The 27,993-nt window shown below is 38.2% G+C and overlaps 1 protein-coding gene across 17 annotated transcripts in view; it reads right to left on the bottom strand.

Annotated features, from left to right (window-relative positions):
• SCMH1 (Scm polycomb group protein homolog 1) overlaps positions 1-27,993 on the bottom strand; it is a 214,210-nt gene that overhangs the window by 157,176 nt on the left and 29,041 nt on the right. For 8 of the 17 annotated variants that reach the window (XM_065915217.1, XM_065915182.1, XM_065915209.1 and 5 more), the window contains exon 2: positions 7,304-7,381. The exons of 8 other annotated variants lie outside the window; for them this stretch is intronic. In XM_065915217.1, the coding sequence (XP_065771289.1) occupies positions 7,304-7,328 (25 nt within the window). In that variant the 5' untranslated portion in view covers positions 7,329-7,381. Of the gene's footprint in view, positions 1-7,303; positions 7,382-27,993 lie in introns of those variants that run through there. One more of the 17 variants, XM_065915166.1, reaches the window with a different exon arrangement.

Genomic DNA, 27,993 nt, shown 5'->3' with positions numbered 1-27,993 from the left:
AGGTCTTTTGTCTCTTTGGGTAGGTTTATTCCTAGGTATTTTATTCTTTTTGTTGCAATAGTGAGTGGGATTGTTTCCTTAACTTCTCTGATTTTTCACTGTTAGTGTATAGGAATGCAAAGGATTTCTGTGTACTTTACATCCTGCAACTTTACTGTATTCACTGATTAATTCTAGTAATTTTCCGGTGGAATGTTTAGGGTTTTTTGTGTATAGTATCATGTCATCTGCAAATAGTAAGAGTTTTACTTCTTCATTTTCAATCTGGATTTATTTTATTTCCTTTTGTTCTCTGATTATCATGGATAGGACTTCCAAAACTATGTTGAATAATAGTGGTAAGAATGGGCACCCTTGTCTTGTTCCTGAACTTAGAGGAAATGCTTTCAGATCTTCACCAGTGAGAATAATGCTTGTTTTGGTTTTATTCTATTAGGTTTTTATTATGTTGAAGCAGATTCCTTCTATGCCTACTTTCTGTAGAATTTGTATCATAATTCGGTGTTGAATTTTGTCAAAAGCTTTCTATGCACCTGTTGAGATGATCATATGATTTTCATCCTTCAGTTTGTTGATATGGGGTATCACATTCATTACTTTGTGTATACTGACACATCTTTGCATCCCTGGGATAAATCCCACTTGATCATGGTGTATAATCCTTTTAATGTGTTCTTGGATTCCGTTTGCTAGAATTTTGAATTTTTTGCATCTATATTCATCAGTGATACTCCCCTCTAATTTTCCTTTTTGGTGGTATCTTTGTCTGCTTTTCGTATTAGGGTGATGGTGGCCTTGTAAAATGAATTTGAGAGCTTTCCTTTCTCTGCTGTTTTTTGGAAGAATTTGAGCAAGATAGGTGTTAGCTCTTCTCTAAACTTTTGGTAGAATTTGCCTGTGAAGCCATCTGGCTCTGGGTTTGCGCTTGTTGGAAGATTTTTGATTAGTTTCTATTTTGGTGCTTGTGATTGGTCTGTTCATGATTTCTATTTCTTCCTGGTTCAGTTTTGGAAGGTTGTACTTTTCTAAGAACGTGTCCATTTCTTCCAGACTGTCATATTATTGGCATACAGTTGCTCATAGCAGTCCCTTATGATCCTTTTTATTTCTGTGTTGTCTGTTGTAACATCTCCATTTTTGTTTTTATTGATTTGAGTCCTCTTCCTTTTTTCTTGACAGGCCTGCTAGTGGTTTGTCAATTTTATCTTCTCAAAGAACCTGCTTTTAGTTTTATTCATCTTTGATATTTCATTTCTTTTTCATTTATTTCTGCTCTGATCTTTACGATTTCTTTCCTTCTACTAGGCTTTGGGGTTTTTTTGTTGCTGTTGCTGTTGTTCTTCTTCTTCTTTTTCTAGTTGCTTTAGATGTAAAGTTGGGTTGTTTGACATTTTTCTTGTTTCCTGAGGTAGGCTTGTAGTGCTATAAACTTCCCTCTTATAACTGCTTTTACTGCATATTATAGGTTTTGGGTCATCCTATTTTCATTGTCATTTGTTTCTAGGTACTTTTTAAAATCTCCTTTTGATGTCTTCAGTGACCTGTTGGTTATCTGGAAGTGTGTTGTTTAGCCTCCATGTGTTTGTGTTTTTTAGTTTTCTTCTTGTAAGTTATATCTAGTCTCATACCTGGTGTTGTGTTCAGAAAAGATGCCTGATACAATTTCAATTTTCTTAAATTTACTGAGCTTGATTTGTGACCCAAGATATGATCTATCCTGGAGATTGTTCCATGTGCACTTAAGAAAAATGTGTATTCTGCTCTTTTGGGATGGAATATCCTGAAGATACCAATACCATGTGGGTGGTCTAATGTGTCATTTAAGGCTTGTGTTTCATTTAGTAATTTTTTGTTGTGATGATCTGTCCATTGGTGTGAGTGGGGTATTAAATTCCCCTACTATTATTGTGTTACTGTTGTTTTCCCCTTTTATGGTTGTTAGCATTTGCCTTATGTATTGAGGTGCTCCTATGTTGGCTGCATAAATATTTATAATCGTTATATCTTCTTGGATTGATCCCTTGATCATTATGTAGTGTCCTTCCTTATCTCTTGTAAAAGTTTTTACTTTAAAGTCTATTTTGTCTGATATGAGTACTGCTACTCCTGCTTTCTTTTGATTCCCATTTGCATGGAATACCTTTACCTATCCCCTGACTTTCAGTCTGTGTCTTTAAGTCTGAAGTGAGTTCTCTTACAGGCAGCATATACATGGGTCTTGTCTCTACATCCATTTAGCCAGTCTGTGTTTTTTGCTCGGTGCATTTAATCCATTTACATTTAAGGTAGTTATTGACATATATGTTCTTACTGCCATTTTCTTAATCATTTAGGGTTTGATTTTGTGGTCTGTTTCTTCTGTTGTGATTCCTGCTAGAGAATTTCTTTAGCCTTTATTGTAAGGCTGGTTTGGTGGTGCTGAATTCTTTCAGCTTTTGTCTATAACGCTTTTGATTTCACCATCAAACTTGAATGAGGTCCTAGCTGGGTAGAGTAACCTTGATTGCAGGTTTTTTTTCCTTCATCATTTTTTTCTTTCACTTTAAACACCTGCATAGTTCCTGCTGAAAAATTAGCTGTTAGTCTTATGGAGATTTTGTGAATGTGTGTCTGCTAAGTCACTTCAGTTGTGTCTGATTCTTTGCAACCCTACAAACTGTAGCCCGCCAGGCTTCAGGGGCTGTTCTCCAGGCAAGAATACTGCAGTAGACAGCCATTTCCTTCTTCAGGGGATCTTGTCAACCCAGGGATCGAACCTAGGTCTTCTGCATAGAAGGCAGATTCTTTAACCTCTGAGCCACCAGGGAAGCACTGGGATTCCTTTTTATGTTATTTTTTTTCTTTTCCCCTTGCAGCTTTTAATATTTTTTCCTTTGTGCTTAATTTTTGTTAGTTTGATTAATTTATATGTATCTTGGTGTTTTTCTCTTTGGGTTTATCCTATATGGGAGTCTCTGGGTTTCCTGGACTTGGTTATTTCCTTTCCCATTTTAGGGAATTTTTCAACTCTAATCTCCTCAAATATTTTCTCATACTCTTTTTCTCTTCATTTTGGGACCCCTATAATTCAAATGTTGGTGCATTTGATACTGTCCCAGAGATCTCTGAGACTATCCTCAGTTCTTTTCATTCTTTTTTCTCTATTCTGCTCCATGGCAGTTATTGAGGGCTTCCTGGTGACTCAGTGGTAAACAGCTTGACTGCAATGTGGGCATCCTAGGTTCAATCCCTGGGTCCAGAAGATCCCTGGAGAAGGGAATGGCAACTCACTCCAGTGTTCTTGCATGGAGAATCCCCATGGACAGAGCAGCCTGATGGGCTACAATCCATGAGGTCACAAAGAGTTGGACACAACTGAGTGGCTAACACTTTGATGACAGTTATTTCTATCATTCTATCTTTCAATTCACTGATCCATTCTTCTGCCTCAGTTATTCTGCTATTGATTTCTTCTAGAGTACTTTTCAGGAATTGCTTTGTTTGTCACTGTTTCTTTATTTCTTCTAGGTCTTTGTTAAATGTGTTAAATGTTTCTTGTATTTTCTCTATTCTATTTTCAATATTTTGAAACCTCTTTACTATCATTACTCTAAATTATTTTTCAGAGAGGTTGCCTACTTCCTCCTCATTTATTTGGTTGTATACTTTTTACCTTGCTCCTTCATTTTCTGTTGTTTCTTTTTCTTTGATGGGTGGGACTGTGTTCCTGTCTCACTAGTTGTTTGGCCTGAGGTTTCCAGTAGTAGAGTTTGGAGGCAGTTAGATAGAGCCAGGTTTTGGTATTGAGATACAGACCTCTGGGATTCCTTACTCCGATTAATATTCTCTGGAACTTGATATTCTCTGTTACTCCAACAGTGTAGTGGGGTGTGGGGGGAAAAAAAGAAAAAAAGGCAGAACAATAACAAAGTATAAAAAAATAAAAACCCCTGAAGGGTAAAACTGGACTTCAACAGCAATGAGAGAGAAGAAAAGAGAAACAAGAGAGTACACACACACACACACACATATATAAAATAAAAATGAAAATAAAGAGTGAGTAGAATAATAACAAAGATTATAAATGATAAAATAAGCTTAGAAAACTAACAGAAATAGTAGAAAGAATAAGAATATATATGAAACAAGCACTGGAGGGTAAAACCAAACTCTACTGGTAAATAGTAAAAACCCAAAAGGCAGAAAAAACCTTGGCTGTGAAGGGTGGGGCTTAGATGGTGAGTGGCTAAGGTGGTGGGAATGGTTAGGGGGAGATGGGATTTAGGTGGGGGTGGGATCCTGACTTAGGACCTAAGCCTTCAGAAAAAGCCCTTGGTGGGGTTGGGGGAGGCTCAACCCAACTGAGGGGGCCTCTGCAGTGCCTCTGGCTTTGGGGTGTGGAAGATAAGGACCAGATCCCTAGGAGGCTCCCTAGGGCTGGGTGGGTGGCACAACACCAGATGGATTTCCCTCTCCTCTATACTAGAGGGATCATCCCCTGGCTGCCCCTGCTATATCTCCCCTCCCTCCTGTACCTACAGGACCTACACGGGCAGAGGGTATCCCTGGAGGTGGCCCTGGAGGACAGAGGGGGCCCCTGAGGTCAGAGTTGGTCCCCAGAGAACAGAGGGCTCAGCCTGGAAGGTGGAGGGGGCTGAGAGGGAGGTGGGCCCTGGAGGATGGAGAGGGTCCCCAGAAGTAGGAGGGAACCAGACGGTAGAAAGATATCCTGGATGGGGGAGAGCCCAGGCTAGGGAGCAGACAGGGTCCCTTGAGGAGTGAGGAGGCCCACGGAGGATGGGTACCCTGGAGGGTGGAGGGAGGCTTCCAGATGGCTGAAGGCTCAGCCTGGAAGGAGGAGGGGGCCCTGGAGGCTGGAAAGCCAGGAGGGGGCTCTGGATGGTGGAGGGGGCCCTGGAGAGTGGTCCAAAGGGTGGGGGGCTTGGCCTGGGAGCCTTAGGAGGCTTCCCAGAATCCAATGGGTGGTGGGACACCATGCTCTTATAACCCAGCTCTTATAAACTGCTCTTATAACCCAGCAGGAGCCTCCCCACACCAGCCCACCTTTTTCTCTCCATAAATGAGCCTCCCTACTCCCTCTTACATCCACAGGATCCACCTAGGCGGAGGGGGGGGTCCCTGAAGAGCGAAGGGCTTTTTCAGAGGGTAAAGAGGGTTGGGGAGAGTAGACAAGGCCCCAGAGGGCAGAGGCCCAGGCCCTTGGGTCCCAGAAGGCTCCCTGGGGCCAAGTGAAAGGGGAACCCCAGGGGCTTCCCCAGATCTTCTGATCTCATCAGAGGTCCCTCTCCCTCCCAGAGGAGCCGGTGCACTGTACCCAGCACCCAAAGGCGCCCAAGCCACTCCCAGTGCCAAACTACTCTTCCCCCACCCCAGTCACCACTGAGTGAAAGGGGAACCCCAGGGGCTTCCCCTAGTGGATCCTCTGATCCCTGAGGGATCCCTACTCCTCTCAGGGGAGAAGGCAGGCTGCTTCCAGTGACCAAAGGTACCCAAACCGCTCAAGGCACGAAAGCCACTCCACCTCCCCCAGCAACCACACAGTTGCTGGTCACCAGGGTTCAAGTTTCCTCCACTCCCCCTTACCCGGTTGTTCCCAGGGCTCCTCCCTTCAGCCTGTCTGCAGGAGGTTCCCCACTAGCACCTGGTGAATATCCTAGGCATGGGGAGACATGCCTCCCTGTCTTCCCTCACCCCAATCTTGGATCCACCCTCAAAGCGTTCTTGACATTTCATTTCTTCAACACACTTCTCTCTGACAAACTGGATTAGAGTGGAACTTCACTTGGCATTCCTACTACTATGGCTGTTTTCATTGCATTATGATGCACACTCATGCTTCACCAATTCACATTCCTCTTTGTTTCAAATCTCTTTTCAAAACCTATCTTGTAGATCAGGGAATAGAAAACAGCCAGAGGGTAAAAAATTTCAGTTTTATGGGATACATGGTTTCTGCTACAACTACTCAATTCTGCCATTGTACAATGAAAGTAGCCATACACATTAACGAATGGACATGGCTATATTCCAATAAATCTTTATTTACAAAAACAGGCAGCTGACAGGATTTGGCCTATGGGCCATAGTATACTGATCCCTCATCTAGAAGAATCTTCCCTAAATAACTTTGCCTAGCTGTGATCACTCCATTATTCTACTTCAAAATACATGTACTATATTCATTTACAAATAGTTGTAAACTTCTGAGTATTTTTACGTGGTCAGTCTCTCACTTAGAATACTGTACAGACTCTTTAAGGAAAACTGTTATTTCATTCATACCTAAACCTAGGACTAACACTGAGTGTTATTTGAAGACAAATAAATCCCAATCTATGCTCACAGAGAACTCACAAAGAACAGATTAACAGGACAGACAGCAACTCAAATACACAATCATAATATAATGTGATTTTTGCTATAAGAGAGATCTGCTATACAAAGTGCTCTGAGAAAAGCAAAAGGAATGATTGACTTTGCTTGGGGAGAGGAGGAAAGCTTCACAGAAGACTTGAAGTTGAGATAGGACTGTCAGAAAAGAAAGATGAGTAGGTATTTGAGTTAAAGGAAAAGTAGTATAAAGGTATAAGACATGGAAATGGATTAAGTGTATGGATAACCACCAGCAACTACGATAGATGGAAAGGGGTAAGGAAAGCTACGGAGACAAATGACAGAAACCGAAGAAGATGAGAATACAAAAGAAAGTATCAGCAAAGAGTGCCATTTGCCACAATAAGACAATGTTATACACGTAATCAGGAGTCTGGATCATTCTAGAGATTATATTTAAATATTTAATATCATGATCTGGTGTATTAATAATATTTTATACCCATAAAGAGGCTTTAACTTTTTCACAGACTATAATGCATATTATTTTTAATGTTCATATAGCTTCCATACTTACATGTCTACTAAATTCTAATAATGATCATGAACTTATGAGGTAGTAAGAAGAGTAAGATTTAGAGGCGAAAAGATTCAGGACTAAATCTTGCAATTTATAGGAACAACATGTTGAGTAAGTCTCTTAATCTTTCATTGTTTCCACAGAACAGGAATAGCAACAGTCCCTGTTTCATAAGATTACAGAAAAGACTATTTGAGACAATTATGTGAAGAGTACTTTGTAAAAGAGCTGCAAAATGACACGCAGGATTTGTGAAATTGCAGGATAAGTTGGTAAGAAAGGATGAGATACTTGTATTTACTTGAACAGCTTTTTGTGACACATACATTCATTCACAGCCTAACAGAAGATAGCTCTTCATTTCTATCACATATAAGTACATGTTCTGACCTTTTCGAGGATCTGATTTTTGCATGGTATCATCAGCTATATCAAATAGGAATTTCCTCCTTAACAAGATGGAGAAATCTAGAAGCAAAAGATTAAAAAAAATTAGAAATGTGAACAATTGTAGATCAAAGACCTGCAATAAAATTAGGTTTTAATCAGAGAAAATCAGCAGGCTGAACACCCAGAAGGGCTTTCCATGGGCAGTAATTTAGTTAAGTTTCCAATTTCCAGGATCCTTCCCTCAGCTTTTTGAGTTCAGAACCCTGATTCTGTTAAAAACAGAAAAGACTTTTCAGGGTATTAATAGGTCATTTTAAACAATAATGGATAAACTAGAAGGTTACTCTATTAATTCACTGTGAGATATATAACAGCCATATAACCAAAGTATTATACAATGAAAACTACAAACATCACTGAAAGAAACTGAAGAATCAATGAAGTATAAAGACATTTACATTCATGAATTAGAAGACTAATGTTAAGACAACAATACTACATAAAGATCTACAGACTCAATGCAATCCCTATCAAAATCCCAATGGTGTTTTTCTGCAAAAATAGAAAAAGCCATCCTAAAATTCACATAATATCTCAAGGACCTCTAATAGCTTAAACAATCTTGAAAATGAAGAATAATATTGGAAGACTCACAATTCCTGGCTTCAAAACTTACTATAAAGCTATAGTAATTGAAATAGTTTGTGTGTGTGGGGGGGGGGGGGTACTAGCAGAAGGACAGGCACACAGACCAACAGAATAGAGAGCTCAGAAATAAACGCAAATATATACAGTCAAATGATTTTTAAGAAAGGTGCCAACACCATTCAACGGGAAAAAAATACTCTTTTCCACAAATGATGCTAGGAAATCTGGATATCCACATGCCAAAGAATAAAGATGAACCTTTAGCTTACATTGTATATAAAAATTAACTCAAAATGTATCAAAACCAAAACTTAAATAGAGCTAAAATTATAAAACTTTTAGAGAAAACAGAAGAAAATCTTCACAAAACTGAATTTGGCAATAATTCTGGAATTTGACTTCTAAATCTCAGGCAACAAAAGGAAAAAACAGACAAACTGAACTTCATCAAAATGAAAAAGACTGTGCATCAAAGAACACTGTCACGTGGATGAGAAGAAAACCTACAAAATGGCAGAAAACATTGGCAAATCATTTATCTGATAAGGGACTAATCTCCAGAATCTATGTACAGAACTCCTCAATTCAATGACAAAAAAAAAAAAAAGAAAGAAAGAAAGAAAGAAAGAAACCCTCAAATAATCCAACTGAAAAATTAGCAAAGGACCTGAATAGGTATTTCTCCATTTATCTATGTGTGCATGCTAAATTGCTTCAGTCATGTCCAACTGTTTGAGATCCCATGGACAGCAGCCCACCAGGCTCCTCTGTCCATGAGATTCTCCAGGCAAGAACACTGGAGTGGGCTTTCATGCTCTTCTTTAGGGGATATTTCGGACCCAGGGATTGAATCCACGTCTGTTACATTTCCTGCATTGGTATGCAGGATCTTTATCACTAGTTCCACCTGGGAAGTCCCTATTTATCTATATAGATGGCCAATAAGTACATAAAAAGCAACATCATTAATTATTAGGAAAGTGCAAGTTAAAGTCACAATGAGATACCACTTCACATCCACTGGGTTGGTTATTATGAAGAAAAAACAAGAAAAATCATAAGTACTAGCAAGGATATGAAGAAATTAGAGCCCTTGTGAATTGCTAGTGGAAATGAAAAAATGGTGCAGCTGCTGTGGAAAACTTTAAACAGTTAAACATGGAATTACCAAATGACCCAGTAACTCCACTTCTAGGTATATTCCCAAAAGAACTGAAAACAGGGACTGAAACAGGTACCTGTACACAAATGTTCAGAGCAGCATTATTCACAATAGCAAAAGGGTAGAAACAATCTAAGTGTCCACCAATAAGTGAATGAATAAATAAAATGAGGCTTATACCTACAATCAAATACTATTAAGCCATAAAAAGGAATAAAATTCTGATACATGCTGCAATGTGGATGAATCTTGAAAACATGCTCAGTGAAATAAGCCAAGTACAAAAGGCTAACTACTGTATGATTTCACTTGCACTTGGCGACTGGAATAGGGAAATTCCTAGAGAAAGGAAGTAGAACAGAGGTTACCAGGGGCTGGGCAAACAGGGGGAATGGAGAGTTATGATTTAATGAGTACAGAGTTTCTGTCTGAAATGATGAAAATATTCTGGAGTTGGACAGCAGCGAAGGCTATATACATCACTATAAATGTACTTAAGCCTTAAAATGGTTAAAATGATAAATTTTGTTATGTATTTTTTAATATATTTTTAATTGAAGGATAATTGCTTTATTGTGTTGGTTTCTGCCATACATCAACATGAATCAGTCGTAGGTATACATACGTCCCTGCTCTCTTGAACCTCCCTAACACCTTTCACCCCATCCCACTGCTCTAGTTTGTCACAGAGCCCCAATTTGAGTTCCCTGAGGCACACAGAAAACACCCACTGGCTATCTATTTTATATATTGTAGTGTATATGTTTTCATGCTACTGTCTCAATTCTTCCCACCCTCTTCTTCTCATCCTGTGTTCACAAGTCTGTTCTTTATATCTGCGTCTCCATTACTGCCCTGCAAATAGGTTCATTAGTATCATCTTTCTAGATTCCATATACATGCATTAATATATGATATTTGTTTTTCTCTTTCTGACTTACTTCCTCGGTATAAAAAGCTCTAGGTTCATATACCTCATTAGAATAAACTCAATTGTGTTCCTTTATATGGCTGAGGAATATTCCATTGTGTATATATACCACAGATTCTTTATCCATCCATCTGTTGATAGACAACCAGGTTACTTCTATGTCTTAGCTACTGTAAATAGTGCTGCAATGAACACTGGGGGACATGCATCTTTTTCAATTATGGTTTCCTCAGGGTATATGCCCAGTAGTGGGATTACGGGGTCATACGGTAGTTTTATTCCTAGTTATTTTAAGGAATCTCCATACTCTTCTCCATAGTGACTATGTCAATATACATTCCCACCAACAAAGCAACAAGGTCCTTTTTTCGCCACACTCTCTTCAGCATTAACTGTTTATAGATTTTTTGATGATGGCCATTCTGACTGGTGTGAAGTCATATCTATTATAGTTTTTGGTTTGCATTTCTCTAATACTGAACGATGCTGAGCATGTTTTCCTGTATTTATTAGCTACCTGTAGGTCTTTGGAGAAAGGTCTGTTTAGGTCTTCTGCCTACTTTTCTATTACGTAGTTTGTTTTTCTGGTATTGAGTTGCACAGACTATTTGTACATTTTAGAAATTAATCCTTTGTCAGTTGTTTCATTTGCAATTTTTTATCCCATTTTGAGGGTTGTCTTTTCACCTTGTTTATAGTCTCCTTTGCTGTGCAAAAGCTTTTAAGTGTAATTAGGTCCCACTTGTTTGTTTTTATTTCCATTACTATAGGAGGTGGGTCACAGAGGATCTTGCTGTGATTTATATCAAAGAGTCTTCTGCCTACATTTTTCTCCAATAGTTTTATAGCTTTGGGTTTTATGTTTAGGTCTTTAATACATTTTGAGTTTATCTTTGTTCTTTGTGTATGGTGTTAGGAAGGGTTCTAATTTCATACTTTCACATGTCCAGTTTTCCCAGCACTATTTACTGAAGAGACTATCTTTCATCACTATAAATTTTTGTCTCCTTTCTCAAAGGTTAGGTGCCTGTGGGTTTATCTCTGGGGTTTCTATCTTGTTCCATTGGTCTATATCTCTGTTTTTGCACCAATACCATACTGTCTTGATGACTGCAACTTTGTAGCACAGTCTGAAGTCAGGAAGGTTAATTCTTCCAGCTCCATTCTTCTTTCTCAAGACTGAATTGGCTATTCGGGGTCTTTCGTGTTTCCAAAGAAACTTTGAAATATCCTAGTTCTAGTTTTGTCAAAAATGTAACTGATAATGTGACAGTGACTGCACTGAATCTGTAGATTGCATTTAGTAGTATAGTCACTTTCACAATATTGATTCTTCCAACCCAGGAACATGGAATCTCTCTCCATCTGTCATCTTTGTTTTCTTTTATCAGTGTGTTATAGTTTTCTGTACACAGCTCTTTTGTCTCCCTGAATAGTTTTATTCCTAGGTATTTTATTCTTCTTGTTGCAGTGGTAAATGGGATTGATTCCTTAATTTCTCTTTTTGATTTTTTGTTGTTAGTGTATAGGAATGCAAGGGATTTATGTGTAATGATTTTGTATCCTGTGACTTTACTAAATTCACTGATTAGCTCTAGTAATTTTCTGACAGTATCTTTAGGGTTTTCTATGTATAGTATCATATTGTTTAAAAACAGTGAATTTTTCTTCTTTTTCAATTTGGATTCTTTTTATTTCCTTTTCTTCTCTGATTGCCATAGCTAGGACTTCTAAAACTATGCTGAATAACAGCTGTGAGAGTGGGCACCTTTGTCTTGTTTCCAACCTTAGAAAGAATGCTTTCAGTTTTTCACCACTGAGAATAATGCTTGCTCTGGGTTTGGCATATACGGCCTTTATGTTGAGGTAGGTTCCTTCTGTGTCTGTTTTTTGAAGCACTGGTATAAACAGGTGCTGAATTTTGTTGAAAGCTTTTTATGCATCTACTGAGATTATCATATGGTTTTTTATTTTTCAACTTGTTAATATGGTGTATCACACTGATTGATTTGTGTATACTGAAGAATCCTTGCATCCCTGGGATAAACATGATTTGATCATGGTATATGATCTTTCTAATGTGCTGTCGTATTCTGTTTGCTATAATTTTGTTGAGGATTTTTGCATCTATGTTTGTTAGTGATACTGGCCTGAAACTTTCTTTTTCTGTGCTATCTTTATCTGGTTTTGGTATTAGGGTGATGGCGTCCTTGTAGAATGAGTTTGGAAGTGTTCCTTCCTCTCTAATTGTCTGAAAGAGTTTCAGAAGGATAGCCATTAGCTCTTCTTAAATGTTTGACAGAATTCACCTATGAAGCCATCTGGGCTTTTGTTTTGGGGGTAGATTTTTTAAAAATCATAATTTAGATTTCACTGCTTGTGACTGGCTTGTTCATACTTTCTATTTCTTCCTTGGAAGGTTGAATTTTTCTAAGAATCTATCCATTTTTCCAAGGTTTTCCATTTTATTGTCCATTTTTGCTCATAATAGTCTCTTATGATCCCTGGTATTTCTACATTGTCTGTTGTAACCTCTCCTTTTTCATTTCTAATTTTGTTAATCTGATTCTTCTCCCTTTTTTTCCTTGATGAGTCTGGCTAATGGTTTGTCAGTTTTGTTTTTCTTTTCAAAGAAACCACTTTTAGTTTTATTAATCTTTACTATTATTTCATTTCTTTTTCAATGCTATATCTTTGATATCTTTCCTTCTACTAACTTTAGGGTTTTTTTTTAATTCTTGTTTTTCCAGTTGCTTAAAGTGTAAAGTGAGGTTGCCTATTCTGTTTTTCTTGTTTCTTGACGTAGGATTGTATTGGTATAAACTTCCTTTTTAGGACTGCTTTTGTTGCATCCCACAAGTTTTGGGTTATAGTTTTTGTTGCCATTCATTTCTAGCAATTTTCTAATTTCTCTTTTTATTTCTTCAGTAACCTATTCATTATTTAGAATCATACTGTTTAATCTTCATGTGTTTTTTATATTTTTTTTCCTGTAATTGATATCTAGTCTCATAACATTGTGGTCAGGGAAGATGCTTGATATAATTTCATTTTTCTTAAATTTACCAAGGCTTGATTTGTAACCCAAGATCTCTATCCTGGAAAATGTTCCATGTGCACTTGAGAAGAAAATGTATTCTGCATTTGGATAGAAAGACCTGAAGATATCAATGAGGTCCACCTGGTCTAATGTGTCATTTAAGGTTTGTGTTTCCTTTTTGTTTTAATGATCTGTCCATTGGTGTAAGTGGGGTGTTAAGTTCCCTAGTACTACTGTATTACTGCCAACTTCCCTTTTATGTCTGGTTAGTGCTTGCCTTATGTATTGAGCTGCTCCTATGCTGGATGCATAAATATTTACAAATCTTATGTTTTCTTCTTACATCAATCCCTTGATCATTTACTTGATTCAAAGCAGAAGTTCCCAATCTTTTTGGCACCAGGGTCCAGTTTCATGGAAGACAACTTTTCCATGGATGGGGCGGGGAGTGGTTTTGGGATGATTCAAGTTTATTACATTTATTGTGCATGGTATTTCTATCATTATTACATTGTGATATATACTGAAGTAATTACACCCCTCACTGCTCATCTGACAGGAGGTAGAACTCAGCGGTAATGCAAGTGATGGGGAGTGGCTGTAACTGCAGCTGAAGCTTTGCTCGCTCGTCTGTGGCTCATCTCCTGCTGTGTGGCCCAGTTCCTAACAGGCCACAGACTGGTACTGGTTCACAGCCCAGGGGCTGGAGACCCCTGATTTAAAGTACCCAAAAATCTGGCATCTTTCATTTAAATGGGGGGGGGGGGGAAGAGCTGAGGTTCTGAAGTTAAGATTAATTATAGCATCAAGGTCACACGGCTACTAAATGGAAAGGCTAAAATTAAAGGCCAATTTCAAAGTCTATACTCTCTCTGGTTTCATTATCCTTGTCTACTATAGTTTAAAAACAACAAGAAATAAATCCCTTCCCTAGTTTACTTGTCATAGGCTATATCATATAGAGAGAGGTTTGGCAAACACTCAAGTCCTACATGACGCAAGAAATTACTATTAGCACAAGGAAAGAGCTTACTAAGGCAGTGGCTTTCAAACCTTTTCAGTTGTGATCCACAGACTTAAATCCAGGAGTTTTTATAACAGTATGCATTCCTGAAAACCTTAAATCTTATAAAATTATGCACCAAACATGGGCTTGTGGTTAAAACGGAGTTATAAACAGACTACTAAAAGTCCATGGAACTCTGTATCCTTTATATATATACACACATACTTTGTAAGGATTTCAGTCATTAAGAAACAGTTAAAATTAGACCCAACAAACTAAACAGAAGGAAGAATAGTATAATCTATTTTAGGATAATTTCCAATTAAAATTGTTAAAAATAAGCTTTAAAGTGTAATGGAATAAACCTGTAGCTATCCAGAACACTAAGCTTCTAAGAGTGACTTATTTCCCCAAGGTTTTCTGGAGTGAAAATTTGAAAGTATGTAACCATATGCAGACAGGAGCCACTTAAAAGTTTTAAAGAAACAAAATTAAAACCTGAGGTCAGATTCATATGGCTTTGGGGACTGATAAAGAGATTATTAACCTGTTCATCATTTTTCAATCTGTTCACACTGCCCAAGTAGACCTTTGAGAGATGTCTATGCCTCACAGTAGCAGAGATCTCAAGATCAACTTTATTCTGTTAGAATGTAATAGGATACAGTCCTAGTTAGGAACTAATTCCTTAGATGTACAGTTCTGAGGAGAGAGTAAATCCTCACTGTTTAGACCATACAGACAGGTACATATAGTAATTTGGACTCATTAACAGAGCAGTATCTATAAACTATTTCATAAATCATCCCCCAAAGTCTCAGGTTCTCATCCTAAAGAAGTTACGAATTCCTGACATTTTCCAGGGTCTTGCAGGAAACTTACAGAATTACAAACTTGGGGGAAATATGGTTTTTCTATACCAAGAAATTGAGATGCAGCTTTGAAACTTGGCCTGGTTCATTCCTAGTTCATTCACTGAAGCCACCCCCTCAGGGCTTCAAATTCCTCACTTTAAAACCAAAAGATTAGAACTTAGGCAGGTCCCATGTTTACCACAAACTAGCTGCATGCCTCTGTTTCTTCATCATCCACCCTTACATGTGTTTGATTTTATGGTTTTGTAGAAAATACTATTGCTATTAAAAGAAGGAAAATTTATCAAATGAGATCAGCTGTCTTCCTGTGAGCTACTCAGGCAATTGTCTTGACACCCGTTTCTAGTTGGGACACTGAGATCACTGCTTTCTTCACTGCAATAGGAAGGCTAGACCACACAAAGGGGCTTCCAGGGAAATGTATCTTATGTGAATCTGAAACAGCAGTCTCAGCAAAGGGCTCTCTTCTCTAGAAAACTGATTTGACTGCGAGGGTATGGAATAAGCTTTGACACATGTATTAAGCGAAAGAATATTATAGATTTAAAAAATTATTTAGGGGTGATAGAGGAAGAATATATAATAAGCATTCTAAACAGCTAAGGCAGAAGAGTGGTAACACTTGCCAGCAGTCACTCAACATTTACTAGAAACTTTCTTCATGCTACTTCTTGAGAATAAAACTTTTTAAAGCAAGTCAGAAAATCTTTGTATATAACTACAGACTCATCAGGAACCAAGAAGCATGAGAAGAAAAAAAAAATATAAGTCCAGTTTCAATTCAGAGACAGAAATGTATGGTTACTTCGCTTTTTGAGTTTTTTTTTAAAATCTGGGAAAATTAGCTTTAGGACACAAGATGCTTTCCTCAGCTTCCTTAGCTTTTGATTCAGCAACTCATCTCTTAACTAAAATCTACTTTAATTCTTCTTCATTTCAAGTCTCTAGGGTTCAATAGACCAGGATTAGTGGTACATTGTATTTCAGAGAGCAATTTTATATGCTAGTATTAGTTAAGAGATCTCCAGAAATTTATTTCATCAAAATCATGGATCAATGTTGAACCTGTGTGATACTCTTTAACATACAGCAGTGACTCATAACTTTTTTCCTCCTGAAATACCTGAAGAATACAAAACACTCCTATCAGCAAGGAGAAGCTCATCAAAGGCACTGGTTTTCAGCAAAAAGGTAGGAAGTAGGATTAATTTGATGGGAGAGGAAGGCTTCACTGGGTGGAGATTCCACCCAGATTCTGGAATCTGGAGACTCTGGAATCTCCAGAGGTATTTGTGTAAGTAGAAAAAGCAACTCCCCCAGTCTATACTCCACTGCTTTTCCCCTTGACCCAGGGTCTAGAACAGTGCTATCCAACAGAAATATACTTCAAGTATATTGTATACTTCAACATACAAAATACTTACGTCATTTTAAGTGTCTGTCATTTTAAAAAGTAAAAAAAGGAAAAGGTGAAAATAATTTTAATAATGCATTTTATTTATTCCAATATATTGTAATATTATCATTCAGCTAGTAATCACTATAAAAATCAATGGAAACACTTTATATTCTTTTTAATATTAAGTCATCAGAATCTGATGTGTATTTGTAAGTATAGCTTATCTCAATTCAGATGCTAAATTTTCATCAGAAATACTTGATATTTATTTTTCATAAAACTTAACAGCTGAAAAGAAAATTTTTATAGTTAAAATTACTCAAAATAGTTAAAAATTTTCCAATAACTGTATGGAGACTGTCTTTAAATTAATTGAAATTAAATATTTCATAATTCAGTTACATTAGCCATGTGGCTATTGTGTTAAGACAACCCATAACTAGAAGAAATAAATAATACAAATTAAATATTAAGTACTATGTGCCACTATGACCCGTCCATCTTGGGTGGCCCTACACTGCATTGCTCATAGTTTCACTGAGTTAGACAAGGCTGTGATCCATGTGATCAGATTGGTTAGTTTTCTGTGACTGTGATTTTCAGTCTGTCTGCCCTCCGATGGAGAAGGATAAGAGGTTTACGGAAGCTTCCTGATGGGAGAGACTGTCAGAGGGGGAAACTGGGTCTTGTTCTGATAGGCTGCCATGCTCAGTAAATCTTTAATCCAATTTTCTGTTGAAGGGCAGGGCTGTGTTCTCTCCCTGTTATTTGACCTGAGGCCAAACTATGGTGGAGGTAAGGAAGACAATGGCGACCTCCTTCAAAGGTCCCATGCATGCACTGCTACACTCAGTGCCCTCGACCCTGCAGCAGGCCACCAAGATGGAGGGTCATGGTGGAGAGTTCTGACAAAATGTGGTCCACTGGAAAAGGGAATGACAGACCACTTCAGTATTTTTGCCTTGAGAATCCCATGCACAGAATGAAAAGGCAAAAAGATAGGACACTGAAAGATGAACTCCCCAGGTTGGTAGGTGCCCAGTATGCTACTGGAGATCAGTGGAGAAATAACTCCAGAAAGAATGAAGAGACGGAGCCAAAGCAAAAACAACACCCAGCTGTGGATGTGACTGGTGATGGAAGTAAGGTCTGATGCTGTAAAGAGCAATATTGCACAGGAAACTGGAATGTTAGGTCCATGAATCAAGGCAAATTGGAAGTGGTAAAACAGGAGATGGCAAGAGTGAACATTGACATTCTAGGAATCAGCGAACTAAAATGGACTGGAATGGATGAATTTAACTCAGATGACCATACTACTGTGGGCAAGAATCCCTTAGAAGAAATGAAGTAGCTATCAAAGCCAACTAAAGAGTCTGAAATGCAGTACTTGGATGCAATCTCAACAACACAGAAATGATCTCTGTTAGTTTCCAAAGCAAACCATTCAGTATCACGGTAATCTACGTCTATGCCCCGACCAATAATCCTGAAGAAGCTGAAGTTGAATGGTTCTGTGAAGACCTACAAGACCTTCTGGAAGTAACATCCAGAAAAGATGTCCTTTTCATCATAGGGGACTTGAATGAAAAAGTAGGAAGTCAAGAAACACCTGGAGTAACAGGCAAATTTGGTCTTGGAGTACAGAATGAAGCAGGGCAAAGGCTAATAGAGTTTTGCCAAGAGAACACACTGGTCAAAGCAAACACCCTCTTCCAACAACACAAGAGAAGACTCTACACATGGACATCACAAGATGGTCAATTTCAAAATCAGGTTGATTATATTCTTTGCAGCCAAATGTGGAGAACTCTATACAGTCAGCAAAAACAAGACTGGGAGCTGACTGTGGCTCAGATCATGAACTCCTTATTGCCAAATTCAGACTGAAATTGAAGAAAGTAGGGAAAACCACTAGACCATTCAGGTATGACCTAAATCAAATCCCTTACGACCAGAGAGTGGAAGTGACAAATAGATTCAAGGAATTAGATCTGATAGACAGAGTGCCTGAAGAACTATGGACAGAGGTTCAGGACACGGTACAAGAGGCAGTGATCAAGACCATCCCCAAGAAAAAGAAATGCAAAAAGGCAAAATGGTTGTCTGAGGAGGCCTTACAAACAGCTATGAAAAGAAGTGAAAGGCAAAGGAGAAAAGGAAAGATTTGAATGCAGAGTTCCAAAGAACAGCAAGGAGAGATAAAAAAGCCTTCCTCAGTGATCAGTGCAAAGAAACAGAGGAAAACAACAGAATGGGAAAGACTAGAGATCTCTTCAAGAAAATTAGAGATATCAAAGGAAATTTTCATGCAAAGATGGGCACAATAAAGAACAGAAATGGTATGGACCTAACAGAAGCAGAAGATATTAAGAAGAGGGGAGAAGAATACACAGAAGAACTATACAAAAAAGATCTTCACAACCCAGATAATCACAATGGTGTGATCACTCACCTAGAGCAAGACATCCTGGAGTCCAAAGTTAACAGGGCCTTAGGAAGCATCACTACGAACAAAGTTAGTGGAGGTGATGGAATTCCAGTTGAGCTATTTCAAATCCTAAAAGATGATGCTGTGAAAGTGCTGCACTCAAAATGCCAGCAAACTTGGAAAACTCAGCAGTGGCCACAGGACTGGAAAAGGTCAGTTTTCATTCCAATCCCAAAGAAAGGCAATGTCAAAGAATGCTCAAACTACTGCACAACTGCACTCATCCTACATGCTAGCAAAGTAATGCTCAAAATTCTCCAACCCAGGCTTCAGCAGTATGCTAACTAGGAACTTCCAGATGTTCAAGCTGGGATTTAGGAACGGCAGAGGTACCAGAGATCAAATTGCCAACATCCATTTGATCATCGAAAAAGCAACAGAGTTCCAGAAAAACATCTATTTCTGCTTTATTGACTATGCCAGAGCCTTTGACTGTGTGGATCACCAGAAACTGTGGAAAATTCCTAAAGAGATGGAAATATCGGACCACCTGACCTGCCTCCTGAGAAATCTGTATGCAGGTCAAGAAGCAACAGTTAGAACTGGACATGGAACAACACACCAGTTCCAAATTGGGAAAGGCGTACGTCAAGGCTGTATATTGTCGCCCTGCTTATTTAACTTATATGCGGAATACATCGTGCAAAATGCCAGGTGAGATGAATCACAAGTTGGAATCAACACTGTCAGGAGAAATACCAGTAACCTCAGGTATGCAGATGACATGACCCTTATGGCAGAAAGCAAAGAACTAAAGAGCCTCTTGATGAAAGTGAAAGAGGAGAGCAAAAAAGTTGACTTAAAACTCAACATTCAGAAAACTAAGATCATGGCATCTGGTCCCATCACTTTATGGCAAATAGATGGAGAAACAGTGGAAACAATGACAGACTTTACTTTTTTGGGCTCCAAAATCACTGCAGACGGTGACTGCAGCCATGAAATTAAAAGATGCTTGCTCCTTGGAAGAAACCTAGACAGCTTATTAAAAAGCAGAAACATTACTTTGCCAACAAAGGTTCATCTAGTCAAAGCTATGGTTTTTCCAGTAGTCATGTGTAGATGTGAGAGTTGGACTATAAAGAAAGCTGAGTGCCGAAGAACTGATTCTTTTGAACGGTGGTGTTGGAAAAGCCTCTTAAGAGTCACTTGGACAGCAAGGAGATCCAACCAGTCAATCCTAAAGGAAATCAGAAGGACTGATGCTGAAGCTGAGACTCCAATACTTTGGCCACCTGATGCAAAGAACTGACTCGCCTAGAATAGAGGAGCCACTATTTTCAAATGAAATAAGTGAAACCTAATCATTAACAAAAAAACCAGCATAAAAGGAAAACATGACATGACCAGAAAGTGACTACTTTCTGACTTTAAACAATGTATTTAGATGGTTTGTAACTAAAACTCATAGTTGATTTCTGAGAGAAATAAAGAAAAAAAAATCTCTAAAAATGTAACAAAAACAAGTTGGGTACTTTAGTATCTGTAAGTCACTCTCAAATCTGACAAGATCATTACATAAAGGTAATGAGGGGATGTAAGGAGTTGATAGACATAATCATGACTATAATTTACTTTTCAAAAAGAGTTTTCTGAATACAGTACTCACAGCTTATTAAGAAAATCCACATAAGACAAAGGCAAATTCTTTCTGATTAAAACATTTAAAAGACATACACTGAGATGACAAAAGAAGATTCTAAAAATATGAGAAAGTATATAGCTACCTAGCAGCACTGGGAAGTAGGAAAGAGTAACATCAAAGACTCAGAAACTGAAGAACTTTTTTAACCTATAATCAAAATTGAGCTACATAATGGAGAAATCAATGCTGAGTGCTTCTAAACAAACAGGTAAAGGACTGTATTTACTTCTGTAGCATACTAAACAGACCAAGTGTCCTGGGGAAGAAATCCAAGTATGGAAATAAGAAATGGGAGTTAAAGAAGAGTAGTGAGACACCTGAAATTTTAAGACCTGTGCTATGGGACTTCCCCAGTGATCCTGTGGTTAAGAATCCAATCCACCTGTCAATGCAAGGAACACAGGTTTGACTTCTGGTCCCAAAGATGCCACATTATATGGAGCAACTAAGCCCATGTGCAACAAGTACTAAAACCCGCGCGTTTAGAGCCTGTATTTCGCAACAAGAAGTCACCACTACAAGAAACCCATGCACTGTAAGTAGAAAGTAGTCCCTGCTTGCCACTAGAGAAAGCCCATGCACAGCAACAAAAGACCAAGTGCAGCCAAAAATAAATATATTTTAAAAACTTAAAATAAAGACCTGTGTTGGCATGCCCCCTTACATGCAAAGCTTTCAGCTGTAATGTTTACCACTAGCCACAAAAAGTACAGTATTTTTAAAAATTAATATTAAAAGATACTTTAAAAAGAGAGACAACCACTACTATAAAGAACCCAATCTAAATGCGACAATAAAAAAAGACTAACTGAAGACATTCTCAGGAAAATGCAAATGGGATGAGTTAAGGTAAGAAATGATAGTGTAGGAGGAGCACAGATAGTACAGAGATCCAAACAATGAATAACCTTATAAATAACATTTATAAGGCACAAAACATCTGCAGGCACAAAACAATGTAAATAGGGGAAATGTAATGTAACTACAAATATCTGAAATGTACTTGCACTCCTGGACTCCAAACTAGTTAAAAAAAAATTAAAAAAAAAAAACTCTTTCAGAAAAGTCCTAAAGAGTTATCAGAGAAATTTTAATACCACTGGGTTAGAAAAGAGATAGATAAGCTGATATGTGATATTTGTAAGTCATAGTAAAATATAGGTGGTGGACATAAGGTTTTCCATGCAAAACCCTTTCAATTTTATCATATGTTTGAAATTTTTCATAAGTTAAAAAGAACACCTTAAAATATATCAAAGAAACTGCTGTTTTTCAAAGCTCAACATAGAGCAATAGTGAAAAGGAGGGTAGGTTAGAGATTGAAGGAAAGAATGAATATTGTTTTTTTAGCACTTTTACATATAATTACCATTTCATCACAACAAACCTGAAAGGTAGGTGATATTATCTCCATTACACACACACACACACACACACACACACACAACCTGAGGCTCAGAGTACCTTAATCAAATTACTTGGTATCAGTGAATATTAAGCCTGATCAAGTCTGGGGTCAAAATATGCAAGCAGGTTTAGAAATCTACCTAAAATCTGAATCTATCTTTATCATTTATTTTCCACAAGTATCCAGAAAGTGACTCTATCTCAGTTTTACTTGGAAAAGCACTTTAAATAATGAGAATATGTGAGATAGACTTTATAAAATAAAACAATATTTTGTATAATATGACTTCCAGTTTCAAAGTCCTTTGTAGTTTTCAAAGTTAGCTGACTCACAATCATCCTATTTGTATTACAATTATCTATATTCATCTTTTACAGGTCTTTTAGCACTATGATTCCCTTGAAATTACGATCCAGATCTGATTCATTTCTACATTCTTCATAACAGTTATCTAGAATAGTAGTTTAGTGAGTGTTTACTTAAGAAAAGAATGTGATCCTCACAAGAGAGACACAAGGTAGCAAGGACATCTAGTCACATTATTATTAGACACCTGAAGAAACAGAGGCAGAGTACTCTGACGCTATTTCCCAGCTATAAAGCTCATTTGTTAGGGACTTCCCTGGTGGTCCAGCAGTTCAGAATCCGCCTTGCAATGCAGGAACTTGGGTTTGATCCCTGGTCAGGGAACTAAGAGCCCACATGCCATGGGGCAACTAAGTCAGAGTGTTGCAACTACAGAGTCTGTACACTGCAATAAAGATCCACATGCATCAAATAAGACCTGACATTGCCACATAAATAAACAAATTTTTTTCCCCAAAAAAGTTTATTTATTGAGCTAGGGCTCCAATCTTTTCTTATTGCACCACTGACTCAACAAAGATACTCAGCCTGATTCTCTGAGAGTCTAGCAGGGCATCCAAAAGATAAAGCTTTAGTTATTAACATATATAATTTTTATTGTTTGGAAAATTCTGGAATGTAGATCTTAATGTGCCTATAAAACGTTTGTAAATGTTCTGATTCCTTTGTTTTATTTGGACAGAGTTGTAGAAGGAAAGTGAAAGTGCTTCTTAAAAACCCTAAATTTGGTTATAAGTTAACCAAAACTCACCAAAGACAGAAGTTGAAATATAAAAGCTAACTTTTATATTCAGCTCTTTGGAGCAATTCCATATATATATATATATATATATATATACACACACACACACACACACACATATACATATATATATATATGTTATTTCATATGATTGGTCATAATATCCAGTGAGAGATTACTATTATTCCCATTTCTCTGATGAGTAAATTCCAGGGTTAGTTTAGGAAGTCAGTAGGCGGCTGAACTGGGACTTGAAACCATCTGGGTCACGCTCTTCGTAGTACATAAAGGCGTTAGTTACCTGCTTGCACAAAACTTAGTCAATAGCCTTCTAATTGGTCTCTTTCTACTTCCATTCCATCCTATGTATGGCAACCAGAGTAATCTTTCTAAAATAAAAATTTGACCATATTGCATCTCTGCTTAAAATCCTTCAGATCCATGGAGCCTAATAGAATGAAAGCCACCAAAGTCCTTGGCATTGCATACACAGTCCTTCAAAACCTAAATCTTTTTTAAGATTTGGCCCCTGACTACTTCTCCAGCCTCTTCTACCCATCTTCTCCTTCTTTTTACCTTCTTCCCCTAATTTATTCTACAGGATCTACAGTCCCTCAACTTATCTGCAATGAAATCCCTTTTCCCATTATACACTAGACTTGCTAACTTACAACTCATCCTTCAAACTTTAATTCAAAAATCAATGAAACGCCTCTTACTCAGCCTTCTTAGCTCTATTCCCTAGATAATCATTTCCTCTTCCATGCTATTGTTTATATTGGGTTCATACTCAAAAACATTTAAATACTATTACAAAAGTACTTGCTTACATACCTCTTCTCCCTATTTGATGGTGAAGTCCTAAGGGATGCCTTATATGTCTTTAGGTCTCGGGGTCTAATACACTGCCTGACAGTAGTAGGCATCAGATACATGTTTGCTGGGTTGAATTCAAATATATTCATTTAGAAAGTATATTAAAAACAGGACTTGGATTTTGCAAAACACAAATCTTTCAAAGAAAAAAAAAAAGGCTGGAACCTTTTAACTGAACTGTGTATACCAATGGCAGTTGCCCTGAAGGTCTCTACTAATGCTCTGTGACCCAGCTGGGCTGCCAGAAGGTTCATTACTTTCATATTACCACTGCGGCAATTTATTAATGAGCTCAGTGCAAGCAAGACAAATTGAAATGATAGCTTTGGCAACTAACATCTCTTATTTATCACTAGAGCTAGTCTCTCACTAGCAGTGTCATGGACAAGCCTTCTTCAGTGCAAAACAATATTTATGGAGTATCTTCTAACAGGCCTGCAAACACTGGCTCTTAGATTGGCTAACAGGAATTCAAGAAAGTATAGGTCCACATTAGAATAGGAAAAGAATATGTCCTTGAAAAATAACCCAAAACTGAAAAACACAGATGTCCGTGAGGAGTACTGGTAAAGGACTTATTATGTAATTCATCATTTATGGGTCAAATGTCTATTCAAGGGCTAAATGAGTGCCACTACAGCTCTTATTTCACTCTGCTGAAAGCAGGTGTTACAACAGTATTTTTCATGAGGAGGAAAACATTGGGCACTCAGAACGAGCACTTGGCATTTGGTCAGAAGGAAGGTTTCTAAAACTAAAGCCCCTACTGCTCCAAAAGTCTGTAGTCTTGATACTAAAGCATCCCTACCAATCACTTAAGGCTGCTCTCCTGAGATAAAACAAGACAAAATTGTAAGCTGCTAACATAACAAAAGTAAACTTTACAGCGCAACTAGACACAAATATGGTTTAAAAGAAAGAAAGAGAAATAGCAGGAAACCCTGGATATAGGTGGATATTGGGAGATACCCCATACTCACTGTCTTTCACTAATGACTACAGTAACTCAGTTAACATCCTTGGTTTTGACTCCTTACAGCTTCCATAACAAAGAATTGCAAACTGGATGTAAAAAGCCACAGAAATTTATTCTTTCATTGTTTTTTTTTTTTTTTCTTTTTCTTTTTTTTTTTTTTTTCTTTCTTTTTTTTTTTTTTTCTTTCTTTCTTTCATTGTTTTAGAGGCTAGAAGTCTGAAATCAAGTTGTTGGCAGGGTCATCCTGTCTCTGAAGGCTGCAGGGAAATATACTTCTTTGCCTTTTCCAGCTTCAGATAGTCCCAGGAAACCAACAGATTTGGGGGCTGATCAGAGAGGGAGGGGTGCTGCTCTAACAAATACTTAAAAATGAAATGGCTCTGGAATTGGATAATGAGTAGACACCTGATAGGAGAAAAACTAAATTACCTTAAAAAGGTGGCTGGTAGAAATATGAATATTAAAGGTGCTTTTTCAGTGAGGCCTTAGAAGGAAATGAGGAACATGGTATTAGACACTGGAGGAAAGGCGTTCTTGCAATCAAGTAGCAGAAAATTTGTCTGAACTGTGTTCAGTCTCTGGGTGAACTTGTAAGTGATGAACTTGGATATTTAGCTGAGCAGATTTCTAAGCAAAGTGTTGAAATGTGGCTCAGTATTTCTTTGGTGTTTATAAATATGAGAAGAGATAAAGTGAAGAAAGAACTGTTAAGCAAAAAAGAACAAGCACTTGATGATTTGGAAAATTCTCTGCCTATCCAAACAGCATGCTCTGGAAACAGGGCCAAGGATGTGGCTGGACAATCATTTACCCAACTCAAGGCACACAGTCAACCACCTCAGAAGCTAGGAATAGAGATACATGGTTATCCAGGAAAGATCTGAGAGAGATCTTGTCAGATGGTTTGGACACCAATGAACTGCATAGAGACAGACAAGGTTTTCAGAATTTTGTATCAGCAGAAGTGCTGCCAGCCTGGACTGAAAGGAACAGAGATGGAATTAAATGAAGACTAATTAACACCAAGGGCAGAGGCATAGATGGAGCTGCCTGGGCCGAAGGGACCCTCTTGGGTTAAAAGAATGGGCCCGCCCCAGCCCAGAGGACAGAGCACTGAGTCACAGAGGATTATTCCCAGGCCTTGAAGTTTAATGGGAGTTTATTTTGCTGGGTTGTGAATTTCCTTTAGACTAGTGATCCTTCTGTTCCTTTTACATTCTCACCTTTATAAAGGAAATGTCTTTCCTAAGCCTGTCCAACCTTTCTATCTTGGAAGCAGATAACTGTTTTCCAGGTCCATAGAAAGCAATTTTTGTCTCAGGATGGACCAAAGCAAAGTTTCATCTGTACCTGATTTAGATGATGTAGAAGGTAAGACTTGAGACTTTTGAGTTAGTTCTATTTAGATGAGATTCTGGACTTGGGTTGGATGCTGGAATGGGTTAAAATTTAGGGGGATATAAAGATGGGGGGGTGTATTTTGCACTTGGAAAGGACATGAATTTTGAGGGGCCAGAGGATAGACAGTTATGAGTTACATTCTCCAAACTATGGACTGTTGGTACCTGTGAATGTGACCTTATTTGGAAATAGGTTCTTTGTGCTCATGTGCTCACTCACTTCAGTTGTGTCTGGCTCTTTGTGACCCTATGGACTGCAGTCTGCCAAGTTCCTCTGTCCATGGGATTCTCCAGGCAAGAATACTGGAGTGGGTTGCCATGCCCTTCTCCAGGGAATCTTCCCCATCCAGGGATCAAACCCGGGTCTCCTGTGTCTTCTGCACTGCAGGCATATTCTTTACTGCTGAGCCACAAATGAAGTCATTAGTGTTAGTTGCTCAGTCGTGTTCAACTTTTTGCAACCCCACGGACTGTAGCTCACCAGGCTCCTCTGTTCATTGGATTCTCCAAGTAAGAACACTGGAGTGGATTGCCATTCCCTTTTCCAGAGGATCTTCCCAACCCAGGGATCAAACCGGGGTCTCCTGCATAGCAGGCAGATTCTTTACTATTTGAGCTACAGGGAAGTCCGTATTTGAGGTCATTAGGGTGGGTCCTAAACCAATATGACTGGTATCTCTTTAAGAGAAAGAAAACACCATGTGAAGATAGACACACATACACAGAACAACATGGGGCAAAAGAGGCAGAGATTGGAGAGATGCACTGCAAGCCAAGGACTGACAGCCACCATCACAAACTAGGAAGAGGCAACTAAAGACTCTATCCAGTCTCAGAGGGATCATAGTTCAACTGACACCTTAATTTTGGAACACTATTCCCTAGACTGTGAGAGTATAAACTGCCATTTAATTTGTGATATAATTTGTTACAGCAGCCCTAAGAAACAAAAACATCCCTTAATACTAGCTAATATATATTCAAGACTTACCATGTATTATATAAAGTGCTTTACATGCTTTACATTTAATCTCTACCACAACCCTATGAGGAAGAGAAATAAAATAACCTTCTACTACACTACTCCTAACTACTATGCTAAACTTCTTTTTATACGCCAGGCACTCTTATAAGGAATTTATCAGTCTCTGGTTCCAAGTTCCTAACAAAGAGCTTCTAAAACTCCTGAAATTTTCCAAGTGACAGAAGTATTTTTATTATCCATTATCCTCTTGGGCACATGTGAGTTTATGCTAGATGACTCAGGATGGGGGCTGGGTGCCAGAAAGATCAAACCATGTGATTAAATAGTTGGGGCTTTGAGCCAGTCTGACCTTCAAGGCCTAAATAATAAAACCCCAACCAAAACTCTGGACACTCAAGGTCAGTGGAGTGTACTAATTAGTAAACACACCAATGTGCCAGGAGGGTGCTGTGCCCTGATCTATGGAGAGAGGACACAGAAGCTCTGTGCAGGACTCTTCCAGGCCTTGCTCTATGTGTCTCTTCATTTGGTCGTTCCTGATTTTTATCCTTTATAATAAATCTGGCATTTATATGGCATTTGCTAGTCCTGTGAGTTGTTCTAGTAAATTACTGAACCTGGGAGCAATCATAGGAACCTGTATGTCAGATTTGTAGTCAGCTGGTTGGAAGCGTAGGTGATCTGGGGACCACACTTTGGCATCTGAAGTGGGGGCAATCTTTTGGGGATCACAGTCCCTT

Source organism: Muntiacus reevesi, chromosome 1, assembly GCF_963930625.1.
Source record: "Muntiacus reevesi chromosome 1, mMunRee1.1, whole genome shotgun sequence".
In the NCBI taxonomy this organism is placed as follows: Eukaryota; Metazoa; Chordata; class Mammalia; order Artiodactyla; family Cervidae; genus Muntiacus; species Muntiacus reevesi.
This window is presented reverse-complemented; position numbering and strand designations above follow the sequence as displayed.